Source organism: Bombus flavifrons, chromosome 15, assembly GCF_040668555.2.
Source record: "Bombus flavifrons isolate JBK064 chromosome 15, iyBomFlav1_principal, whole genome shotgun sequence".
Classification (NCBI taxonomy): Eukaryota; Metazoa; Arthropoda; class Insecta; order Hymenoptera; family Apidae; genus Bombus; species Bombus flavifrons.
In genome coordinates, this window is record NC_138456.1 from 11,698,373 (window position 1) to 11,718,371 (window position 19,999).

Below are 19,999 nucleotides of genomic sequence, written 5' to 3' on the forward strand. Positions count from 1 at the left end.
TCGCACAAATGCATAAAAGTCGACCGTCTAGCGATAACGGCGCTGTTTCCAATCGCTAAACGATACGATACGATAGAAGAAGAAAACGTAATCTCTGCTCGCAGTAGTACGAGTCAATTATTGAGCCCACTCATGGAGTTAGCAAGAAACACCATGAACCACGGATCTATCAAGATTCACGCGTGTCGGCAACATCCCTGATACGATCGTTTATTAGCGACCGCGCTATACGAATACGTGTTTCGATACACGGCAGACATTTATTCGATGTCTTTACAATTGAACGATCGAATAATTTATCGAACGAACTCGGATTGAAAGCAAGTAGGACTGATTTACAACCGATTTATACTCTATTCGATACTTGGATCGTAGAAACGATATTATTGGTAAGAAGCAGTTGTATTTCTGCAATTGAGACGCACGATGAAGGATAACGAATAAAAAGCAGTACGAACAGTACACCAAACGTTACACGTAGCGAGAGTATACTATTAACGTAACTAAAGCAAATAACTGAAAACCATATTTGCCACAAAAATATATCTTTAAGACAATATCATAATCCAGACAAATTCGGAACATAATCGATTACTTGTCGACTTAAAAATAGACCATCTCGACGAATTTTCGATGAAAAAAATATCTCGCGGAATTAACCCAACCCGTCGATCGGACAGGTTTTCCAAAGTTTCCAACTACGTAATTTTCATTCTCCAAAGGCTAATTCAGGCACGTAAAGTCGAGTTTACGTTGTTCGTCTTCGAAGATCATTGCGGATGAAACGAGAGCGAATGAAAGCGACGTTTTTCGATGGATCATCCACGGTGATCATGCACGGTGAGACAGCGTAAATTCGGCTTTACTCGCTATCGGCCGTGTCTAACCGGTAACCCAACCCGGTAAATATTATAACGAGACGAGTTTACGTAGAACAGATCTTTTCATATTCTCCTAAAAGAATTAATCTTAATCGATATCCTTACTCGAGATATAAAAATTCTGAATTAGTTTGACGACCATACTCCCCGTAGTAATGTTATTCCCGTATCTCTACCCACCGATCTATCCTTGCTGATCTTTACTAATTACAATACCCATAATCAAAAGATCCGCTTCCTTTCGCAAACACGGCCTCGTTATTTCCTTAGGATACTCGCAAAGGATCGATGTAGTCTGGGGTAAGCATGCGTTTCTATCTTTGCTCTTTCGTTACAGTTCGTTCGTTCGTACGTCCGAGCAGGACGACGATCAAGGCGCAACGGCTGCTCCTATTGATTCGCTCTATCTTAACCTCCTCTGCCCCTCTCCTTCACTCTCACTCGCACTCGCACTCTCACTCTCTCTCTTTCTCTCTCTCTCCCTCTCCCTCCCCCTCTCCCTCTCATTCCTCTCCGAAGATCTTCGAAGAAAGAGTGTGTCGTGGAGAAAGGGAGTGAATATCAAGGGTTGCGGATCGTGAATTCTTGGCGAGCGTGCATTCTTTTTGGAAGGGAAGGAAAGGACGATCGAGTCTCATCCCCGATCGTTTAACCGAGACGACTAAAAAAATCCATTTATGTCGCGTGTAAGGGCGCGGTCGAACACCAGGAAATAAGACAGAGAACTTTGTTCGTATATTCGCAGTTTATATTTAAAAGATTTTCGACCCGATTAGATGGTAACTTTAATTAACGTTCGATCGATTAAATTAATTCAACATCTTGTTACGACGTTGCGAATTCTTTCCATTTGCTAGAACGAGAACAGGGTTAACCGCAAAAACAGGTAAGGGTAGGAGAGAAGGTTAGAGGAGAAAGATTATTTATCGAGTATTTACTGAATTTTTCGAAAAAGGAATCTCTTAAGAAAAAATCTTATTTTACGCTTTTTGTATAGAAATTCACTGACTGAAAAGGCACAAAAAATATCGAGTTCGGAAGAATGGAATTGTCGTTGAGAGACGCGAGTTAAGGAAAGAAGAAGGAGAACGTACGTGCGCACGTCGAGCGGATGAAAAGGGGAAGATGCATTTGCGGAATGCGTGCAAAAATCGAAGCAGCAAAGAGATTGGGCTTAGGTTCTATAAGCTAGGTAAGTTGTAAAGTCAGGTAGATTCCTCTTCGCGTTCATTTTCCTTGGTTCCTAAAGTTTCGTTTTTGAAAATACTTGGAACAGGAGAGAAGACAGGAAATCCTTTCGTATTTCAAATCTTGGAAAAGGGCGTTACGCTTAAAGTTTGTTAATCTTTCTCAAACCTGTATCTTCAGAATCGAATAATACGAGAGTTTAGAAATAAATAGCACATATATTATAATATCTTCTGCAAACTATTCCAATCGTGGTTTAGAATATAATGTTAATTTATACGTATTTATATGTTGTATTTAAAGATTTAAATTCTATTTATCAAAGTGCAAAATTTGTCGAAAATTATACTCGATTAAGGAAGTGATAAAGAAACCTTCCATCTTCCATATTCTATAAAAATATAACAAGTATTTCGTCTGGAAAATTGAAATATATATATATAAATATATATAATATATATAAATATATATATATATAATATATATAAATTGCTATTTATATAGATTCTTCTCTTCTGACCATGTTCGAAGCGAAAAATTGCAACACGCGCGCAGGCCTTATACATGCATACGTATAGGTACAGCATGAGAAGTACATAGGTACATATCATGCTACATAAGATGATTCATGCAATTGAGATAAATCGTTTTCCTGTCTGGTTCAAGGGGCAGGGAAGTAATAAAAGAAAATAAAAATGATACGGGCGATACGATCTACGTTGAAAATGGAAACAATTTGGAACTTTTCTGCTGTTAATTCCGCAACGAACCACCAAACAGTCTTATATATGTATATAACATAAGACATAGCACAGAAGAGATTTTTCAAGGAATTTCAAGTATATATGTACTCTATGAAATATTCGTACTTTAGTTGCTTTCTCTAATATCGGTACAAGTTAAAGCGTTCGTCAGAATCGATTCTACTAGGAAAAAAAAAAAAAAAATAGGAAGAAAAATAGGAAAAAAGATGATAAACATTGACATTTCATTCAACCTATTCTTCAAAACACTAAGCAACTAACTTTACGTAAACACAGCAACTGATCTCGTATCACAGCTACTAATTTTTCTGAGTCATTCTAATAGTAAAAACAAGCCTAGCAATAACATCTGTTTTATGCCAAAGCTATATTTTGTATCAGATGTAAAAGATAAAAAGAAAAGAATCGAAATGTTTCAAAGAATCGAAATAAATTTAGTTTTACAGCTTATATAGAATATTGGATGTGTAGATTATTATTATTATTATTATAGTTAACGTTATATTTTACACTAAAGAAAATTGAAGAAGAAGGAAACATTCTTAACGAATCGATATAAACTACTATAATTTATATATAATTTTAATTTTGAGTTTGCACATTGAACTATCTGACGATAAGATATAAAACTTAAATCTCCTCTTATTTCCAGCAAACATTTGAAATTATCATATATATTATGATATTAATTTGAAATGGTTGTAAATATCGCAAAAACTATCCAATGACGTAACCGCCAGCTCTTGAAAAAAATACTTTTACTCCAACAAAATACTCTGATCTTTCAAGTATGTAAATGCAAAATTTTTTTAAACGAGAACACGTCCATCTTTTTTCATGTCCAACGCGATATTTCTCGCTATGTAGTAAAACGAAAACGTGACATTAATTTTCCAATCATTTCACCCGATAGTTAATGACTTTTATAGCGATAAAACGCGCATGCGCCAACTATCTCGAACTCGCACGCAACGCAGAAAATTATTCATTGGTTTAATAACCGCAGGAGAACGATAATTGGTAACGTACCAAGCAGAACAAATGTTAAAGGCTTAACTAGCGTCTTAACCAAATAAAATAGAAACCGAGACGAGCGTCTTTTTAACATATCTAAAGTGCGAAAGTTTCTTTTCACGTGACGTCTATGCACGCAACATCTTTCTACCTTACTACGGCATACAAAAGATCTGTTACGCAATTTCAAAAATAAATTACCGCTAGCACGAACACGAAGGCACAGGAGAAAAAATATTCAATTCGCTCCACCTCGTTCACGGAAAACACAACGAGCCGACTTTCATCGCTAAACTAGTGCATCACTAGAAACACTAGCCAAGCATTAGATGATTTGACACGCGATCCACGTTGCGAACTACACGCTGCTCCGCCTATGTTTATATTTTCGTGAACATCGATTACCTAACTGCGATTCTCGTTTTAAATCGATGATATAATTCATCCATTCACGGTACTGAAATGAAATAAAAGCATAAACTAGACTAGACACACATATTAATGAATGAAAAAGAAAGTTGTAAATAATTCTAAATAAAACATGTATTTAGAGAACTAAAGAAGAAATTCATTTTGTAAAAACAAATTCGTATACGGTCAAACGTATAACTTGTCAAAAATAAAAGAACATTTAATATTATTTAATATTATAGAAGAAGCAAATTTTTATATGCGAAGGAATTTATTTTCTTTTATATTTTATTATATTTATTTAGCTAATATCATTCGTGTTTTGAAAGCTCCCAACAAAATATGTAACCTTTACTTGTATCGCTTACAACTTAAGCAACAGTTAAAACACTGCTTACAATTGCGACACTGATACCAAATTTTATTAGGTAATTTTGATACACCCACTCTAACAAGTAATTCACATTTACTGTTACTTTCTGCAAATATCACAATATTAACGATTTTTAGAATATGACGATGTTATAACGTTATAATACAAACGATCGGAGAAAACAATCCCAGAGAAACTAAGTTAATGATATCAAAGAAAAAAAAAAAAAAAAAGAAAAAGGGAAAGAAATTAAGAAATTAGTGATCAAAAATTTCATTTTACAAAATATAGGAAACAAGTGAGGATACAAGAAAATTTCTTAGCGAATATTATGTATACGGTACCGCCGTCTATGGTAACTCTTCAGCATAAACCCACATAACCTTATCGGGCGAAGATAACGCCAACGGGTCTGATAAACGCGAAACGAAACGTGATGTACAAGCAATATTCCAGACAAATAGAAGATGGAGGGGGAGGGGGGTTGGGATCGACAAAAGATGTATACAAAAACGTTATGAAATACAACTAGCGATGTACATACATAGTTATATTTGGCAATCGTTGAGGTTTATTATCGTTCCAACCTAACATGTTCACGTGCGTGTTTGTGCTATTCGACGTTGACCGTGGAAGAAACCGAACATCAAAATAAATACACTTTACTATAACCAAAATTATCAACACAATAAATCTGTGTTTATAAGCCTGATTATAGTTAAGAACCGTATATTGGCAAAAGAGTAATTGAACAAGCATGTTTCGACACATGATACAAGAATGAATTACAGCAGTGACAGAATATTGAATTTTCATTCTTACTCTTTGTTTCATACATACATCGTTTCATTTGCTAATCGTAATGGAATATGTATACTTATTTACACAAGAAACAAGTCGAACGAGAGACACGACTTTCTTTCACCTTCTGATGACATCCTATATATATACATATATATAAATATATATACTACCACCATCTTTGCACCCCGTTTTCCTCTCGACGACACGCGGTTGAAATGGAACTAACCAACCTGATTTTTTTAAATGCCTTAAAAATTCCCCATTTTTACATTGTCTGTGACATTTTTGTGGCGCATTTCCACGGTATCTATCATCGTGTGCAATTCTAATGTCTGAACACACGACTTTCGTGGGGCAAACCCTTCAACGACGAGAACGCACCTCGCGTCCGAGTTCGAAACACCGCAGCGACAAACGTACGAGTCTCAACCGGAAAATAGAATAACATAGGTTATGGAATAGCACGCGGTAGGATACAGACGAAACTGCGTACTTTGTTTTTGCACTACGGTTTACGCTGGACATATTACGGGGTTGGGTATAGAATGAAAGCAGCGTATATTAGAACGGGTCGTTGACGACGGAGATATACCTCGGGCAATCGAGGAAAAGAGACGCTTAAAATACGAGAAGACAGGCATTGACGTACCGTAAAGTTGCGTGTAGAGCGTAGTAGTAGACACATTTCCACGAAGGAGGAAAGTCATGGAGGGTGTACGGATCGATGCCTGGCTAGGAAATGGTCCCGAGCAGAATGGCAAAATTTCCTCGTAATATCGCGCATTGTCACCGAATGAAACTGACTCGCTGTACACTCGTTCATCTACGCGACGATCGTCCCATGTCGTTGTTTATCGCGAACGCGTTTTTTCCGTTGCCGGGCAAAAAAAACAGCGTGTCTCGGCACACGACGTGTCGTATAAATGCAACCCTTATTTCACAATCTCTTCGAAAATGATTTGAGATTATACAGAAATTGGTGAGAACAGATCGGGTGTCACGGCCACAACGGTGACCAGTAGAGCGCACACGTTCGATACCACGCAGCATGCAAAATAGCAATTCACATAACCGGGCTGCGTTTTACGATAAATGTCTATATGTGATCAATGATCAATAACTAGACCGAGAACATGCGGCCACGAGATACACTCGCAAGTTTCGAAAGCATGCATCATAACCTCGGACATAAGCGACGTTCGCGTGTCTCGCAATAAATTTCATTGATAAGAAAACACTCACTACCAATGCTGAGAGTTCTCCATCGAGTTTTCCGCTTAGAACCCTTGCCCATCTTTCGCGAAGACCGAGCTGGTCCTCCTCCCTTCTGTCTCTCGTCTTCTCAGCGATCTCGGCCAACTTTCTACAGCGACAGCTCCACCAAAACCATGTTGATCGCGATTGATCTTGCTACTACCTTGGCGGTAGCATTTTAACAACTGTCCGCCGACCAGTGTGTCTCACGTTGCTACTCTTATTGAGAGAAAAAGCTTTGGAACGATACGAACCGATAAACGAGACCTATCCGTAGCAGAAGACAACTCTAATACGTAATCCGCGCCGCACGAATAGCGACCACATACTGCTGTCCCCACCTCACCCCTCCCTTTTGGTCCCCACCCTGCTCCAATGGAACCCCTACTTCTAGCTGTGTCACGTTCGACGTAACTCGCTGAATGTTCAACCTCTAATCACGTTTCCACAATTTCGAAAAGATCTTTTTACAGAAAATGTATGTTTGCGAGATTTTTGGACTAAATCGTAATACACGAATGCACACACGTTGAATGTCATGCGAATTTCTAGTAGCAAACTTGACTAAAAGTTTGTCTTCGTGATTGAAATGTTTTGAATAGGAGCCAATTGCCACATGCGCAATAGTATTACGATTCTGTGTCACGATTGGATGTTGCCATGGTAACCGATGTAAACTTTCGTTCGCCATTTTATCCGGCTTTAGATGTAACAAAGGTATAAGATTCGTTTCATCTCGAAATATTTTAACTGGTCTTTCTTTCAAATCTACAATAATTGTCTTGTTCCAATAATTGTCTTTAATTTTTCCGAGAGAATAACTATCTTGTGATTATTCGTTATTTATTTCCTGCACATAAATATCTGTAGAATTTTATTCTTTCATATCTTATTTTTATAGGTTAGACAAGTACGTTATTTATTTCCTGCGCATAAATATCTGTAGAATTTTATTCTTTCATATCTTATTTTTATAGGTTAGACAAGTACGTATCTAAACGAGTAATTATGATGAAAATATTGTCTCTGCAAGAATTTGATTCCCCTTCTGCCGATGATTTGGCCACTGTTGCACTTATAGAGGACGTTTTACATTACTGTGATTATGATAATCTGACCAATGAATTACAACCTTTTGCCAAATATCTGCGAGAATATCCAGAAGTTTCTATTACTTCTGATATTCTTGCTACACGCGAAACGGCACGCACAGCTTGTGCCGGTGATTTGTTTTTACCAGTTCACGATAGCATCTTTAGAAGGCTGGCTAGCGTATGCAGAGAGAAAGGTTTAATCGATGCTGTTTGTCTGGCTGCGTCCACAGAACCGCAAGAAATTACACCAATCTTGCATTCGATAGCTACGAGGTATTAATAATAGCTGTTACAAAAATATTCGTTTAATTTTAATACCTGATTTTCCATTATTTTAATTTTAGGCTCAAGTGGATGTTAGATTTAGTAGACAAAGGAATATATCAGAAAGAAACTTTACCTACTTCTGGATCTGGATCAGTTGCGGATGTTGTTCACACAAGGGACTGGGAAACATCTTTGGTACGGTATTAACATAAACGTTATTGTTTCTCGCAGTATATGTTATATTTGCAGTATTAATTTGTAGGCCAGGTGTATCTCGTGGCATCCACACTGCGCGCGACTAGCAGTAGTTACATGGGATGATCGTATACGTATATTTTCTCATGGGACACAGATAATACCGATTTTAAGGCACGGCGCTCAAAAGTCTGTTTGTTGTATAAATTGGAGACCACTTGCTGGCAAAGAACTAGCAGTAGCATGTCACGCAGGTGTCTTAGTTTGGACGATAGAATTAGGAGCAGCCAGTAATATTCTCAGTCACGCGGTGTTGCTAAAACAAAGAAATCATGCTCCTGTAACAAGCGTTATATGGCATCCGCAGGGTGATCTGTTGGTATCTTGTTCTCCAGCTGATACACGTATGATTATCTGGGATACTTCTAAAAAAGAAGGTGTTCCATTGAGACGAGTTGGAGGCGATGGCCTATGTTTCGCTCGTTGGTCGTCTTGCGGTTCTCATTTGTTTTCAGCCTCATGTAGAAATATATTTAGGTATACCGTATTATTGGTTTTGTATTCCTATTTTTTACATCGCATAAAATTTTGTTTCACGTACTAACAACTACGCACAGAGTTTGGAACACAGGTGTAGCAACGTTATGGCACGCAGATAAATGGACAGTGCCTAATGGTCGTGTGGCTGTTGCGTGTTTCGGTCCTAATTTGACTCTGTTGTTTGCATCGAACGAAGACCCTGCCACAATCTTTTCTTTACCTCTGCAAGAAAATATTTTCGATGTTAAGAAGCCATCTCTTGACGACGTCAAAATGGCCGTACCTCTGATAGATTTAACAAGAGTTAATTTTTCGTTGGATGACGGTGACAATTATGTTACCGTCGGCGGAAGAATAACTGCAATGGAGTGGGACCCTACAGGAAGATATCTTGCTATCCTCTTCCAGGTATGTTCCTTCTTGAAATTTAATTCAAAAGATAATAATCTAACGATAGATCTGTTAATTACTTAGGACAGCCCATACATCGCATTGATTAAAACCAAACTAGGAAATCTGTCACGTGTGATCGACGTTAAACCGAGTTGCCTTATAAAGGGATTTCCGGGCGAAGTTCCTAATTGCATGGACTTTTATCAAAAGTGTCAAAAAGGATCAGGCAATATTATTTGTTTAACAATTGTATGGAGTAGTGGTCGTATCCAACACTTTCCAATAATTGAGAAGAGAATTGCTCCTGTCACGAATACGAGTACTTCAGTTTTATCGCATTCGTTGTTAAGGCACGATACATACAATTTCGATTTGACTGCCATTTACTGATTATATCGATTGTTATCTTGTCGAGCAAGAGCTACGAAAATTCTATCTTTAGTTTTTTTTATTTGTTAACGTTTATATAAGGGTCCAAATATTTTTGTTAAACGGAGTATGAAAGAGCAATAAATCGTTCGTTCGTATAGATCAGGCACTACGTTCTCGCATGCCACATCACGTCCCGTCAGAAATTATATAATGTTTCATAACCGATCCGTCAACGTGCCTAGGGGAAAAAACATCGTTCAGCCCCGTGTTAAGTTCTAATGTGCTATCTTTCTAACGTATGGGATATACTACGAGACGGCTCTCGGGTTCGGTACCTAATTATACGAAGTCACATGCAGAGCGCACGTCTTTCTATTTTTACGTCGCTTGACCGAATGCTGAACGTCGACACGTACTTATGTATATATGTGATGCGTCCCGCACTATTTTCAATATATTCTCCGGCGTTATTTATTCATCGTTTTAGAAACTCCATCGTCCTAAGTATAAGTTTCTCAAACGCAATTTTTTCTTACGATTCACAAAATATGGATTTCATAGGCTGCATAGGAAAACTATATCTTACATAGTACACAGCGTTTTTAATCTATGTTACCTTGTTTCGTTAAAAATCGTTCGATTAGTCAAGGTGATCGAGGAGTATACTCGCACCATAATGTTCAATTACTTCATTATACTTTACTTTCTATTTTTTTCTATTAATCATCGTCATATCGGTCATCATAGAAGACGTTTCTTCGAGAGATCAATGCATATTTCTAGTAAACGTAAAAATCAGATATTAAAAAATAAAATTGTAATTCTAATTTCTAATAGTAAGTACACTTACAACTGTGCCGACCATAATTAGGATATCTGTTGACATTTAGTACAAGTTGAAAGTTCTTCCCTATTCTTATATCTTGTAGTTACTTTATCGTAAATTTGTTTAATCGTTCGTATCATATAAATGCAAAACACCGAATAAAATAAAATTGTTTGGTTTTCCAATAAATGTAATAACTAAATAGAATAACGTTTATGATGGTCGATGTATACAACTAAAATTCAAACTACAAATTCAAACATTTTCAACTTCGTTTCTAATCAGAGAAACAGTTGTCAATTATCATCGTGGTACTGATCAAATGGACGAAACATGGAAACTCAATCTCACTCTACGTAGATAGCCTTTTGGAAATCGCGAAGGGACGAGTCGCGTTGAATCCCCTCCGATTAAACGTTCGTTAAGACACCTTTTTTTTTCTCTCCCTCCTTCATTCTTTCTCTGTTATTGCATCCGTATGGGGTGTACGATCGAAATCCTTTTTCCAGTATATTTATTTTAATGGCAGTCGTACACATGCGGTGACTATGGTACGAACGGAGTTGACAGGTGCCTGGACAAAAAAGCTTGGTCGAGAGCTGGCATAGTATGTATAATGTAAGCATAGAGGGCTGGCAGGCCACATGTGCCACTCTATCACTTATCTACCCGTAATATGACGTATAACCCGACCATAAGATGCAACTGTGAACGCATGCGTGCGTATGCGTGAGTGCAGCAGTCAAGATGTACAGTACATACTATATACACGCATTTATACATATACGAGGGTTGAGTAGAAGGATGCACGATTGCGCTTCTGTGTGCGTTTGCTTGGAAGAAACAGAGGACATTCCGACTTTCGAGGATCACGATGTCGCGAGAATCGCTATGGAATCATAACAACGCGTTTTGGACTGGTGGCCAGTCAATGAACCAAGTACGATAGTCTACCATTTTTCTTATTTTTCCTTTAACGCGACTATATATGACAAGCCACATATGCCAATTAGAAAGCATCGGGCATTTTGTCTTATCGTACTTAAAGGAATGCGATACACGAGAAAAGTTGGGTAATGCGATAAGAATAATATATAATTTTCTACGAATTGTCGTGCTGTCCTCCATTTGTACTTTTATAATTAGATATTAGTCGTAGATACATTTGAGAAGAAATTAAACAGTCGAGCATATTCAATCTACTAATTTTTAATGTTCCTTGTACCTTTAAATTCCTCGTATTCCCTGCTATACTTTAAACCGTTTCTCTAAGCAATCCAAATTCCTATATAGCTTTAGGAAACCACGAAATGACGAATCTTTTCTCAAATCTGCTTCCTCGTCCCTTTCAGAACCTAGCTTCAAGTTGTTTCCACAGCTTCAAATACATACAGCTGTTATTTTAAATTGAGCAAAGAGAAGCAAACTCGACACAAAGCAAACGAAACTTGAATTTTGTTCAGTTTCAGAATGGTAGGGCATTTTTGAACTAACAAGACCAATACAGCGTATAGTATACGAAACATGGAGCGTGAGAGGGTTAACATAATGGAAATAATTTCAGAAACTTTAGGTACATTCAGCACGCGGTATTCCATCGACACGCCCTTAAACTTACCAAAAACTTGAAACAACTAGCGACGGTTACCCTAATGCGGCGTAAAGTATTCGAAACATAAGCAACGCAATACTCAATGAAGAACGCAACGATATCAAGCGCATTTATGCGAAAGTCCGAGATGCAACGAAGGAGGAGGAGGAGGAGGAGGAGGAGAACGGGGAGGTCAGTGAAATAATAGTAGGCTGTAATAGGAGGAAGGAGTGAACGACTTGCCCTCATGTGTGCGCGCGAAGAAGCTGTTGTTAATAAGTGACGCGTGTGCGGCAGCTGGTTTTACGTTTTTTGCCTTGCACCCGATTCTCGGGGTTCGAGCGACGAAAGATCGGTCTAAGCACCCCTTCTCCCGCCACTTTCACCGTTTCTATCTCTTGCCCGAGGCCCGATGCACCTCGACTTTGAATATTGCTTAACAGATTTTCAAAGAGATACCGATCGCCACGCGACGTCCAACTACCGAATCGCTTCTCGGCGTCAATGACCGATTAAAAATAAATCCTGCACTCTGGATAACTGTAAGAATGCTTTGAGAAAAGTGTTCGCTCGTAGAAAATTAAAATTCGTATACGTTCGATTAATTTTCAAGGATCCTTTGGTAATTTGTAAAAGTACGATGTCGGGTATACGCGAGAGGATCAAAGAGACGGTAATCCGTATGTACACGTGTACAGGCATGTACACACGTACACGCATAAGTGAGGCATAACGTAATCTATACTTTAGTAGAAAGTTAATTGGTAAACCGCGACAACCCCGTAGCTCCATTCACCGCCCTCTCGATTCTTGGAAGATCCGTCAAACAACCACCGCCACCACCATCACCTCCGCGATTCCACGCCCTCCCATACAACGTCCGCTTCTTTAACCACGAAAGCAATACCGATCGATCCTGTTCAGGAGCCAATCGAGGGAATCCCGGTCGATTATTAGTCGCACGAATCAAAAGGCATTCGGGCAACGCTAAACAACGGATGACGCAATCTGATAGCAGTTCGTCAGCCTCGAGGACGATCCATCGGGTATGACGATCGGTTCGAACGATCTAAGAAGAGACAAAAACGTGCCGTGGAAGACGAATTCGAAGGAGCAGCAGCGAGGAAAAAGGGAGACGACAGACGCGCACGCAGATGTGTCGTGCCACCCTGAAACCGATGAGGTCGAGGCAAGTGCAGAGAAATGCACAAGTGCCGGACGATCTTCTCTTCTCCTCTTCTTATTTTCTTCCTCTTCTTCTTCTTCTTCTTCTTCTTCTTCTTCGTCTTCTTTGCTTGCACGAGGGAAACGAAGCACGGCCACGCGAGTGGGCGGCGCGTACCCTTCTCGAAGATTTCTTTCCTTGCTTCTGGCGCAGGGATGGAGGGGATCCTCCGTGTCGTCCGCTGGAAGAGCACTACGATGTCTTGTCCTGGCTGATAGTCGTCGTAGCGACGCGGGAACGGGTGTAGCCGAGCTATCTTCAGGATCAGATAGGCGCAAAGTGTCCAGGCGTTCGTTCGGCCACCCTGTAGCCGCTCGATTCTTCCTCGTCGCGATCAAGATCGCGCCATCGCGCGTGACGCGTAGACCTTGACAAGTGATAAGCTTATCACGTTGGAAGAGTCGTCGACGATCTATCGAAGAAGAAATTTTCTGCGACACGCTCGGTGTCCGCGGAGTTTGTTTGGGGAGTCTGATCGGTCAGGCGGATCTCGTAAGTGGACAGTGAAGTTTTCTCGAACGGAGGTTATTAAGTTCGTTGCAGCATCGTGATCTTGTTGGTCGGTTGGTGATTTGATTTGAGCACTGATTTCTTAAGTTCGTTCGATTTGTGCATTCGCAACTAACGAGAATAAGTAAATACGTCGCTAACGAACGGAACGAGAAACGAATTCCGCGTCGAACATGGTTCTCGAGCGTGGATATCGCGACGAGCATCGAGAGTTCAAAGTCAAACGATCGGAACTAAAATTAGCAAACGGTAGTTGAAAATAGCGGGAACTGAATTTTATTAAAGGTCCATGAACCTATGCGAGCTCCATTTATCATCGAACATACGATTCATTCATGAATGCTATCGCACGTTAGTTGGAGGCTCGGTAATTCCAGAAATTCCTGCAATACTGTTTCACTCACGTGCTACTCGCGATTACTCGACCCACTATCGCTTTCTATCACGCGTCACTCGTTGCAACATCCCGACTCGTCTTCTTAAAGCCTCTGTAACTTTCCATTATACACCAGCCTGCCACGTATAATTTTGCTAATGAATGCTAACCTTCCGCTCCGTATCGCGAAGTCAATTTTCTATCGGAAAATTTACGGAAAAATGAAAGTTTCAGGTTGCAGCAACATGCATCTCGAAGATTACCACGCGAACAGAAACGAAGAGGACGTGCAACGGGCGGTTTCCAAGAACATGAAACAGGAGGCTTTCAACAGTTTGCACCTAGCACCTGTCGCGACCATAAACACCAGCGATCAATCCTGTTGGATCGCTTCTCACGCAGACAGCGTCTCCTCTCCCGTTTTGCCAAACAATTTCAGTCCCAGAGAGTACACGGACTGGGAGCAACTGACGACCGTGTTCCAGTATCCCTGTCAATCGTATTCGTCCACGGACAGGTCACCAGTAAGCACAGGTAGCGAAGCTACCACGCCAACCTGGAACAACGTCGTTCGCAGCGAAGCATCGGACTGTTCCAATAGCCAAAGATTACCATCCGTTGGTTCTGCCTTTTCTTTCTCGAGAACTTTCTGTAATACGATCTATCCAGAGTACCAGGGATACCAGGATTACCAAGAGTATCAGGACGACGTATCCTTGGCCTCTTTGCCTCTCGTCCTTCATAATCAAACGGAAGATCAGGTGTTCAACGGTTCCATGCAGGCAGCCACGGACGAATTCGATCTTAGTTTAATCAGAGGCGATCCTACGTCGTTGTTAAGCAACGTCGAGTCTCCTTCTTCCCCGTCGTCCACGTACCTGGAAGAGCTTCAGGATCCGTTTTCTAACCTGAACGGATCTTGCTACGCGGTTGGACACTTGGTATCCGGCCAGCAAACCTGCGTTTCCACGATGAATTTTGTCAACGATACTGGATTGAACGATGGATTTGCGAATCAGGTTGTTCTGCCCAGGAACGAAGGATTGTTGCTGACTGACAGAAGAGTGCCGATGTCCAAGCCTGCGAGCGATACGGAGACCCGAAGCAAATCTTTCGGTGAGTCTAAAGCTGTTTCCAGTTGATATCGTTAACCATTAGTATATCTATATACATATATATATATATATATATTAATAGTATATGTATGCCTATCGATTTACGCGATCCTTAAAGTATAATTCGGTAAGCTGTCATTATGGTCGTTGGTTTGTTTCTCACTTTTTTTTCACTTTTTTACGCTATTTATGCGTTTGATTAAATTATATTATATTACGCCGAAGTGTAAGCATATCTTCAATCGTATACTCTGTAGTATACTGAAATATGAAAATATATTTAGTAACACGTAACTTACTTTCACGAGCCAACAATTAATCATTCTCTTTCTCGTTAACCGATGTATGCAGGAAGTCGCGGCAAGAATCATGCTTGTTTTAAGAACGTGACAAATAAATAGAAATACCAAAAAGTAGCACTCGACTGCCACTCTCGAGTGTAGCGAGTAGTTTCAAGCAGTTTCCATAACGAGTCTCGAGATCTACGGCTTGTTTACACGCTGATGACATGTTTGTTTCCGTTTCAGACTGTTCAACGACAGACGACAACTTGACGTCGACGTATCAGTGCCGATGGATAGACTGTGGCTGCGCTTTCGCCGAACAAGAGGGTCTGGTTCGACATATCGAAAGAAGACACGTGGAATCCTCGTCGTCGAACGCGCATGGACACGGAAGACGGGTTCAAAGGGACAGAGACAAGGATAAAGACAAAGAGGGAGAGGGTTACACTGGTTCAGTAAGCGGCCAAGACGAATTCGCTTGCCTCTGGCAAGGATGTCCGCGTGTTCGACCTTTTAATGCCAGATACAAGCTACTGATTCATATGAGGGTCCATAGCGGAGAAAAGCCTAATAAGTGTCCGGTATGGCTTCTTTTTCGTTATATTAAGTAGTATACTTTGTTACAGCGATTAGTTTGAAATATTCGTCAAACTCTCAAATACGTAATATACCGTAAGATTCACACGTTTAGGTATCATCGATATTTATCGTCTGTAAAAAGTTGAAAGTACGTATTTTACGCGACAGCGGAGACGCAAGGAGAAATAATTATTCCTCGAGTCGTTTATTCGAGATTAAGGAGTCAAATATCTCTACCAGCCTCTTCGTTCCTACTCAAAAATCGTTCGACTCTTCTTGAACATGTTGGTCGAAGCGAATATGTTTCTCCCGTGGTTTTGCTTCAAACTTTCTTTAAGCTGTTACATTTTAATCGAAACCATCATAAGTAATAATCATCATAATTAATTGTACTTTCATCTTTACAGTTCACCGGATGCAAGAAGGCGTTTTCACGATTGGAGAATCTGAAGATTCACCAAAGATCTCATACGGGAGAAAGACCGTACGCCTGTCAGCATCGCGGTTGCTCCAAAGCGTTCAGTAACAGCAGTGATCGTGCAAAACACCAGAGGACTCATTACGACACGGTGAGTTTCTTATTTTATTTAGTTGTCCAGATCGAAACCTGCTTGAACTACGATATCCGGATTATCATATATGTATATATATATATATATATATTTAAAACAAGGAAGGAGCAAAATCGGTCGTTTTAATAAGTCAGCTATTTGCATAACTTAAAAACATATTTGTCGTTTGATTTCAATCGTCTGCGCGCGTCCGATATAGCTATCTTGGGATAAATATCGATATAGCGTTCTTACATTACGTAAGACGATCGCAATTAGAGAACGATATTTCGTCATGTGGTATTCGCATTTGCGTACAGTTGGTTTTCAATTGTGATTATTCGAACAGGTGACGAAAGACGAGTAAAACGTTATCGCATAATTGCATATTGACCGCTTGATCATCTTTATTAGCAATTTATTTTCGTACAGCGATCCTTTAATATTTACATGATCGAAGCTGTTGAACGTTCTTTCGTCTCTTTCAACTGCAAGCGTGTGAAAACTTAAGCTATCGTTGTATCGAAATATTTTGAAATTTGGATAAATGGATATTTTTTGTAATTAAAATTACGTAAAATGTATCGCGCGATATTACTCGATCGTAAAGTAACTTTAAGAAAGAGAAGCGCTTATCGCCAATGTTGAAATTTCGTAGCACGAAAGGTCAGTGAACAAACATAAGCTGACTCGATAACTCGAAAAGCTTGCGAATTACGATATGCGAAACGTAACATTTTGCTATTGTAACAATAAAAAAAAAAAATGTATTGTCGCTTTAAAAAGACGCGGACACGATAATTTTGTCGCTCAACCCATAACCGCTACTTAACGCAATTATCGCCCGACAATTACCTTTCGTCTAGCCGCTTTCCAACCGATAATTACCATTACCACCTAAATCGTTTCACTGCTGTGTATCATCTGCTTACACGTACTAGGGAATACTGGCACGCATGAATAGTGCCGCTTGTACAGTTCCGTTCTTTTAAATATCCACCTAAATATCCACGACTTTTATCGAACAAAAACGAGTTATTACTGTAGCGAATACTTGCCTGTAAGATTACGTTCGTGTTCGAACTATAGCGAACAGCTATAGCGAAGTCGGATCAATGCTAGACAGGAAAATAAACTTATTTTATAAAAAATATCTTTAACAAAATGCTTGCGCAAATTTTCAGAAACCGTACGCGTGTCAGGTTAGCGGATGCGGAAAAAGGTACACGGACCCGTCGAGTCTCAGGAAACACGTGAAAAATCACTCGGAACCAACGACGCCGCTGTCCAACTTGTCATTGACATCGGACAGCAAGGCTTCGGCTAACGTGACTAAAAGTTCAAGCAACTCGCGGCACGATCCGATTTCTACTAGTTCGAGGCAACAGCAACAAGAAGCGCGAACGGCGATCGTTTACACCACGGAATCGAATTATCGAACGTATAAGACTTCGGAGTCTTACGCGGACGAGGACGCGGACCTGTTCCAGACGAATCTATGTCAGGTCGATCGGATTTCCATGAACCTTGACAGCAATCAAGAGTACGTGCCGATCGAATCTGTGAAACGCTTTCTCATCGACGATGTCAGCGCGTCAGGATCGCACGTGGACGGTACAGGTAAGGGGAAAGATTCACGATTAACGTTGGAAAGATCGGTCGCGTCGCTTCGCTTCGACCGATCAACCAATCGATAGGAGATTCTCTACGATTTCTAAGAAATCATCCACGCATTTTCCAGTAATATCGACGGATCGTACTTTACAGGGATATTAACGTTTGCCAAGAATGAAACTTGTACGATCGTTTCTTTCGTACACTTTACAGCAATAACGATATTAAACGATCTTTTATTCGTTGGCTACGTTTTTATCCACTTTTATTCGTCGGCTGACCAAGAAATTTAATCTACGGCAGGGTCTATGCATCGATTTTTCATAAAATTCGGAGAGCGTGGAACAACTTCTCGCCTATGTTCGAAGTAAATGGACAGCAAGCTCGAGAAAAATTCCGAGAACGCGCGATAAAACAGACGCGACTCCTACCGTTTCGCGACAAAAAGTCGAGCAACGTTGTTCGAGCGACCCGTACGAATCTTCATTGTACTGGTCCGCGCGTGCTGCCTTTTTCTGTCCCGGTAAATAGTAACGGCGCCGATGACAGTGCGCGTTTCGCTTCCACCATGCTTAATCTCAGAGGAGGTTCAAACACGCTTTACGCGTTTACCCCACACCGAGTCTTAAAATAATATTCCCGACTTTTTTGGCCGGGAGCACACGCACGTAACGCACGCGCCAAAACAGACGACGCGGCTGCCACGTGCGACACACGCGTGCCCTTTTAAATTCCAGCCCTCGAGCCCGCGATTTTCTACCAAATAATACAGCCACATCATCGATCCCCACTCTACCCCTTTCTAAAATCGTTCTCCTCGCTGTTTATCAGCGATAGGCTCTAGGCTAAGTACGGCTCAAGTGCATCGTCGTGCACCGTATATCCGGCCATTTCATTGTTCCAACCGTTTTAAGTTTCCATTTATACCATTTACGATCGACGATATCGTCGTTCGTATCGATACGTACGATTTCGTGCGTATTTCCATTATCGTATACTCCCTGTGGTATTTCGAACAGTGTGTGCGGCGAGCAATTTAAAAGATATTTTAAAACAACGGATCAGCAGTCGGAAGCAATATTTCGATATGAATTTATTGATTATTGATGAGAAATTCATCGATATTACATTTCGTTCGCATTTATATTTATTTATATAATTACGAATACGCGTACGTGTATGTATATCGAAGCTAGTCTCGTCGTTATACGCGCATAATAATAAAATCTCGATCATCAACCTAATGGAGTTTAATTAACTTAAGGGTCGTGTCTAGGTCTAGGTCTTTAAACTAGGTTCGCGAAACTAGCGCACAGTGGTCGTTCAAATCTGTTTCCTACTTTACAGGGTACCAGGTCGAGGATGAAGTGCCTGACTTCCAAGAGCTCGGTTCCGATATCGAACAACAGTTTCTCGAACTAAGCAGCCTCGATGACGCGGTTTTCATCGACGGTTGAGAAACACGTTTACCGTAGGAGGAGGATCGAAGAAGACTTCGCGGTGAACGCGCCATACTTCCAAAGACTTGTCTCCGTTTCTTTTTGTATTCGATTTTTATACGCTTTCACTCGATTAGATAAATTTCATCGACAGATATATTTTTGTACATAGACGATTGTATATATCATTAAATACACGATTTTGATTATTACGTCCGATGTTATCTTATTTTTTGACGCGTTATACGTTACGTTACTCGAAGGAACTTTTACTTTTTAAGAAACAGTGGCGTTTGCTATCTGAATATCATCGATAACGTTACTGATTGCAATTGATAA

At 40.1% G+C, this 19,999-nt stretch overlaps 3 protein-coding genes across 7 annotated transcripts in view; 2 read left to right on the plus strand and 1 right to left on the minus strand.

The window, feature by feature from the left end:
* The window catches only part of LOC138187409 (dentin sialophosphoprotein), a 53,461-nt gene extending 46,450 nt beyond the window's left edge, over window positions 1–7,011 (minus strand). Inside the window, exon 1 of the mRNA XM_069128155.1 lies at window positions 6,678–7,011. Coding sequence (XP_068984256.1) covers window positions 6,678–6,729 — 52 coding nt within the window. The 5' untranslated portion in view covers window positions 6,730–7,011. The remainder of the gene's footprint in view (window positions 1–6,677) is intronic.
* A 256-nt stretch (window positions 7,012–7,267) lies between these two features.
* Window positions 7,268–9,707, plus strand: LOC138187428 (aladin). The gene is made up of 6 exons (XM_069128205.1): window positions 7,268–7,406; window positions 7,667–8,056; window positions 8,128–8,245; window positions 8,313–8,782; window positions 8,863–9,193; window positions 9,260–9,707. Exons 2-6 carry the CDS (start codon window positions 7,698–7,700, stop codon window positions 9,566–9,568), a joined length of 1,587 nt encoding a protein of 528 aa, XP_068984306.1. The 5' UTR covers window positions 7,268–7,406; window positions 7,667–7,697; the 3' UTR covers window positions 9,569–9,707.
* A 3,068-nt stretch (window positions 9,708–12,775) lies between these two features.
* LOC138187420 (uncharacterized) lies at window positions 12,776–19,872 on the plus strand. 5 transcript variants are annotated; one of them, XM_069128188.1, is made up of 6 exons: window positions 12,776–13,684; window positions 14,307–15,194; window positions 15,721–16,058; window positions 16,464–16,625; window positions 17,792–18,227; window positions 19,569–19,872. In XM_069128188.1, exons 2-6 carry the CDS (start codon window positions 14,324–14,326, stop codon window positions 19,676–19,678), a joined length of 1,917 nt encoding a protein of 638 aa, XP_068984289.1. In that variant the 5' UTR covers window positions 12,776–13,684; window positions 14,307–14,323; the 3' UTR covers window positions 19,679–19,872. The 5 variants fall into 5 exon arrangements, with proteins under 5 accessions (XP_068984289.1, XP_068984290.1, XP_068984291.1 ...); XM_069128189.1 differs by having other exon boundaries at window positions 14,313–15,194; XM_069128190.1 differs by lacking the exon at window positions 12,776–13,684 and adding an exon at window positions 13,704–13,751 and having other exon boundaries at window positions 14,313–15,194.
* Window positions 19,873–19,999: the final 127 nt, after the last annotated feature.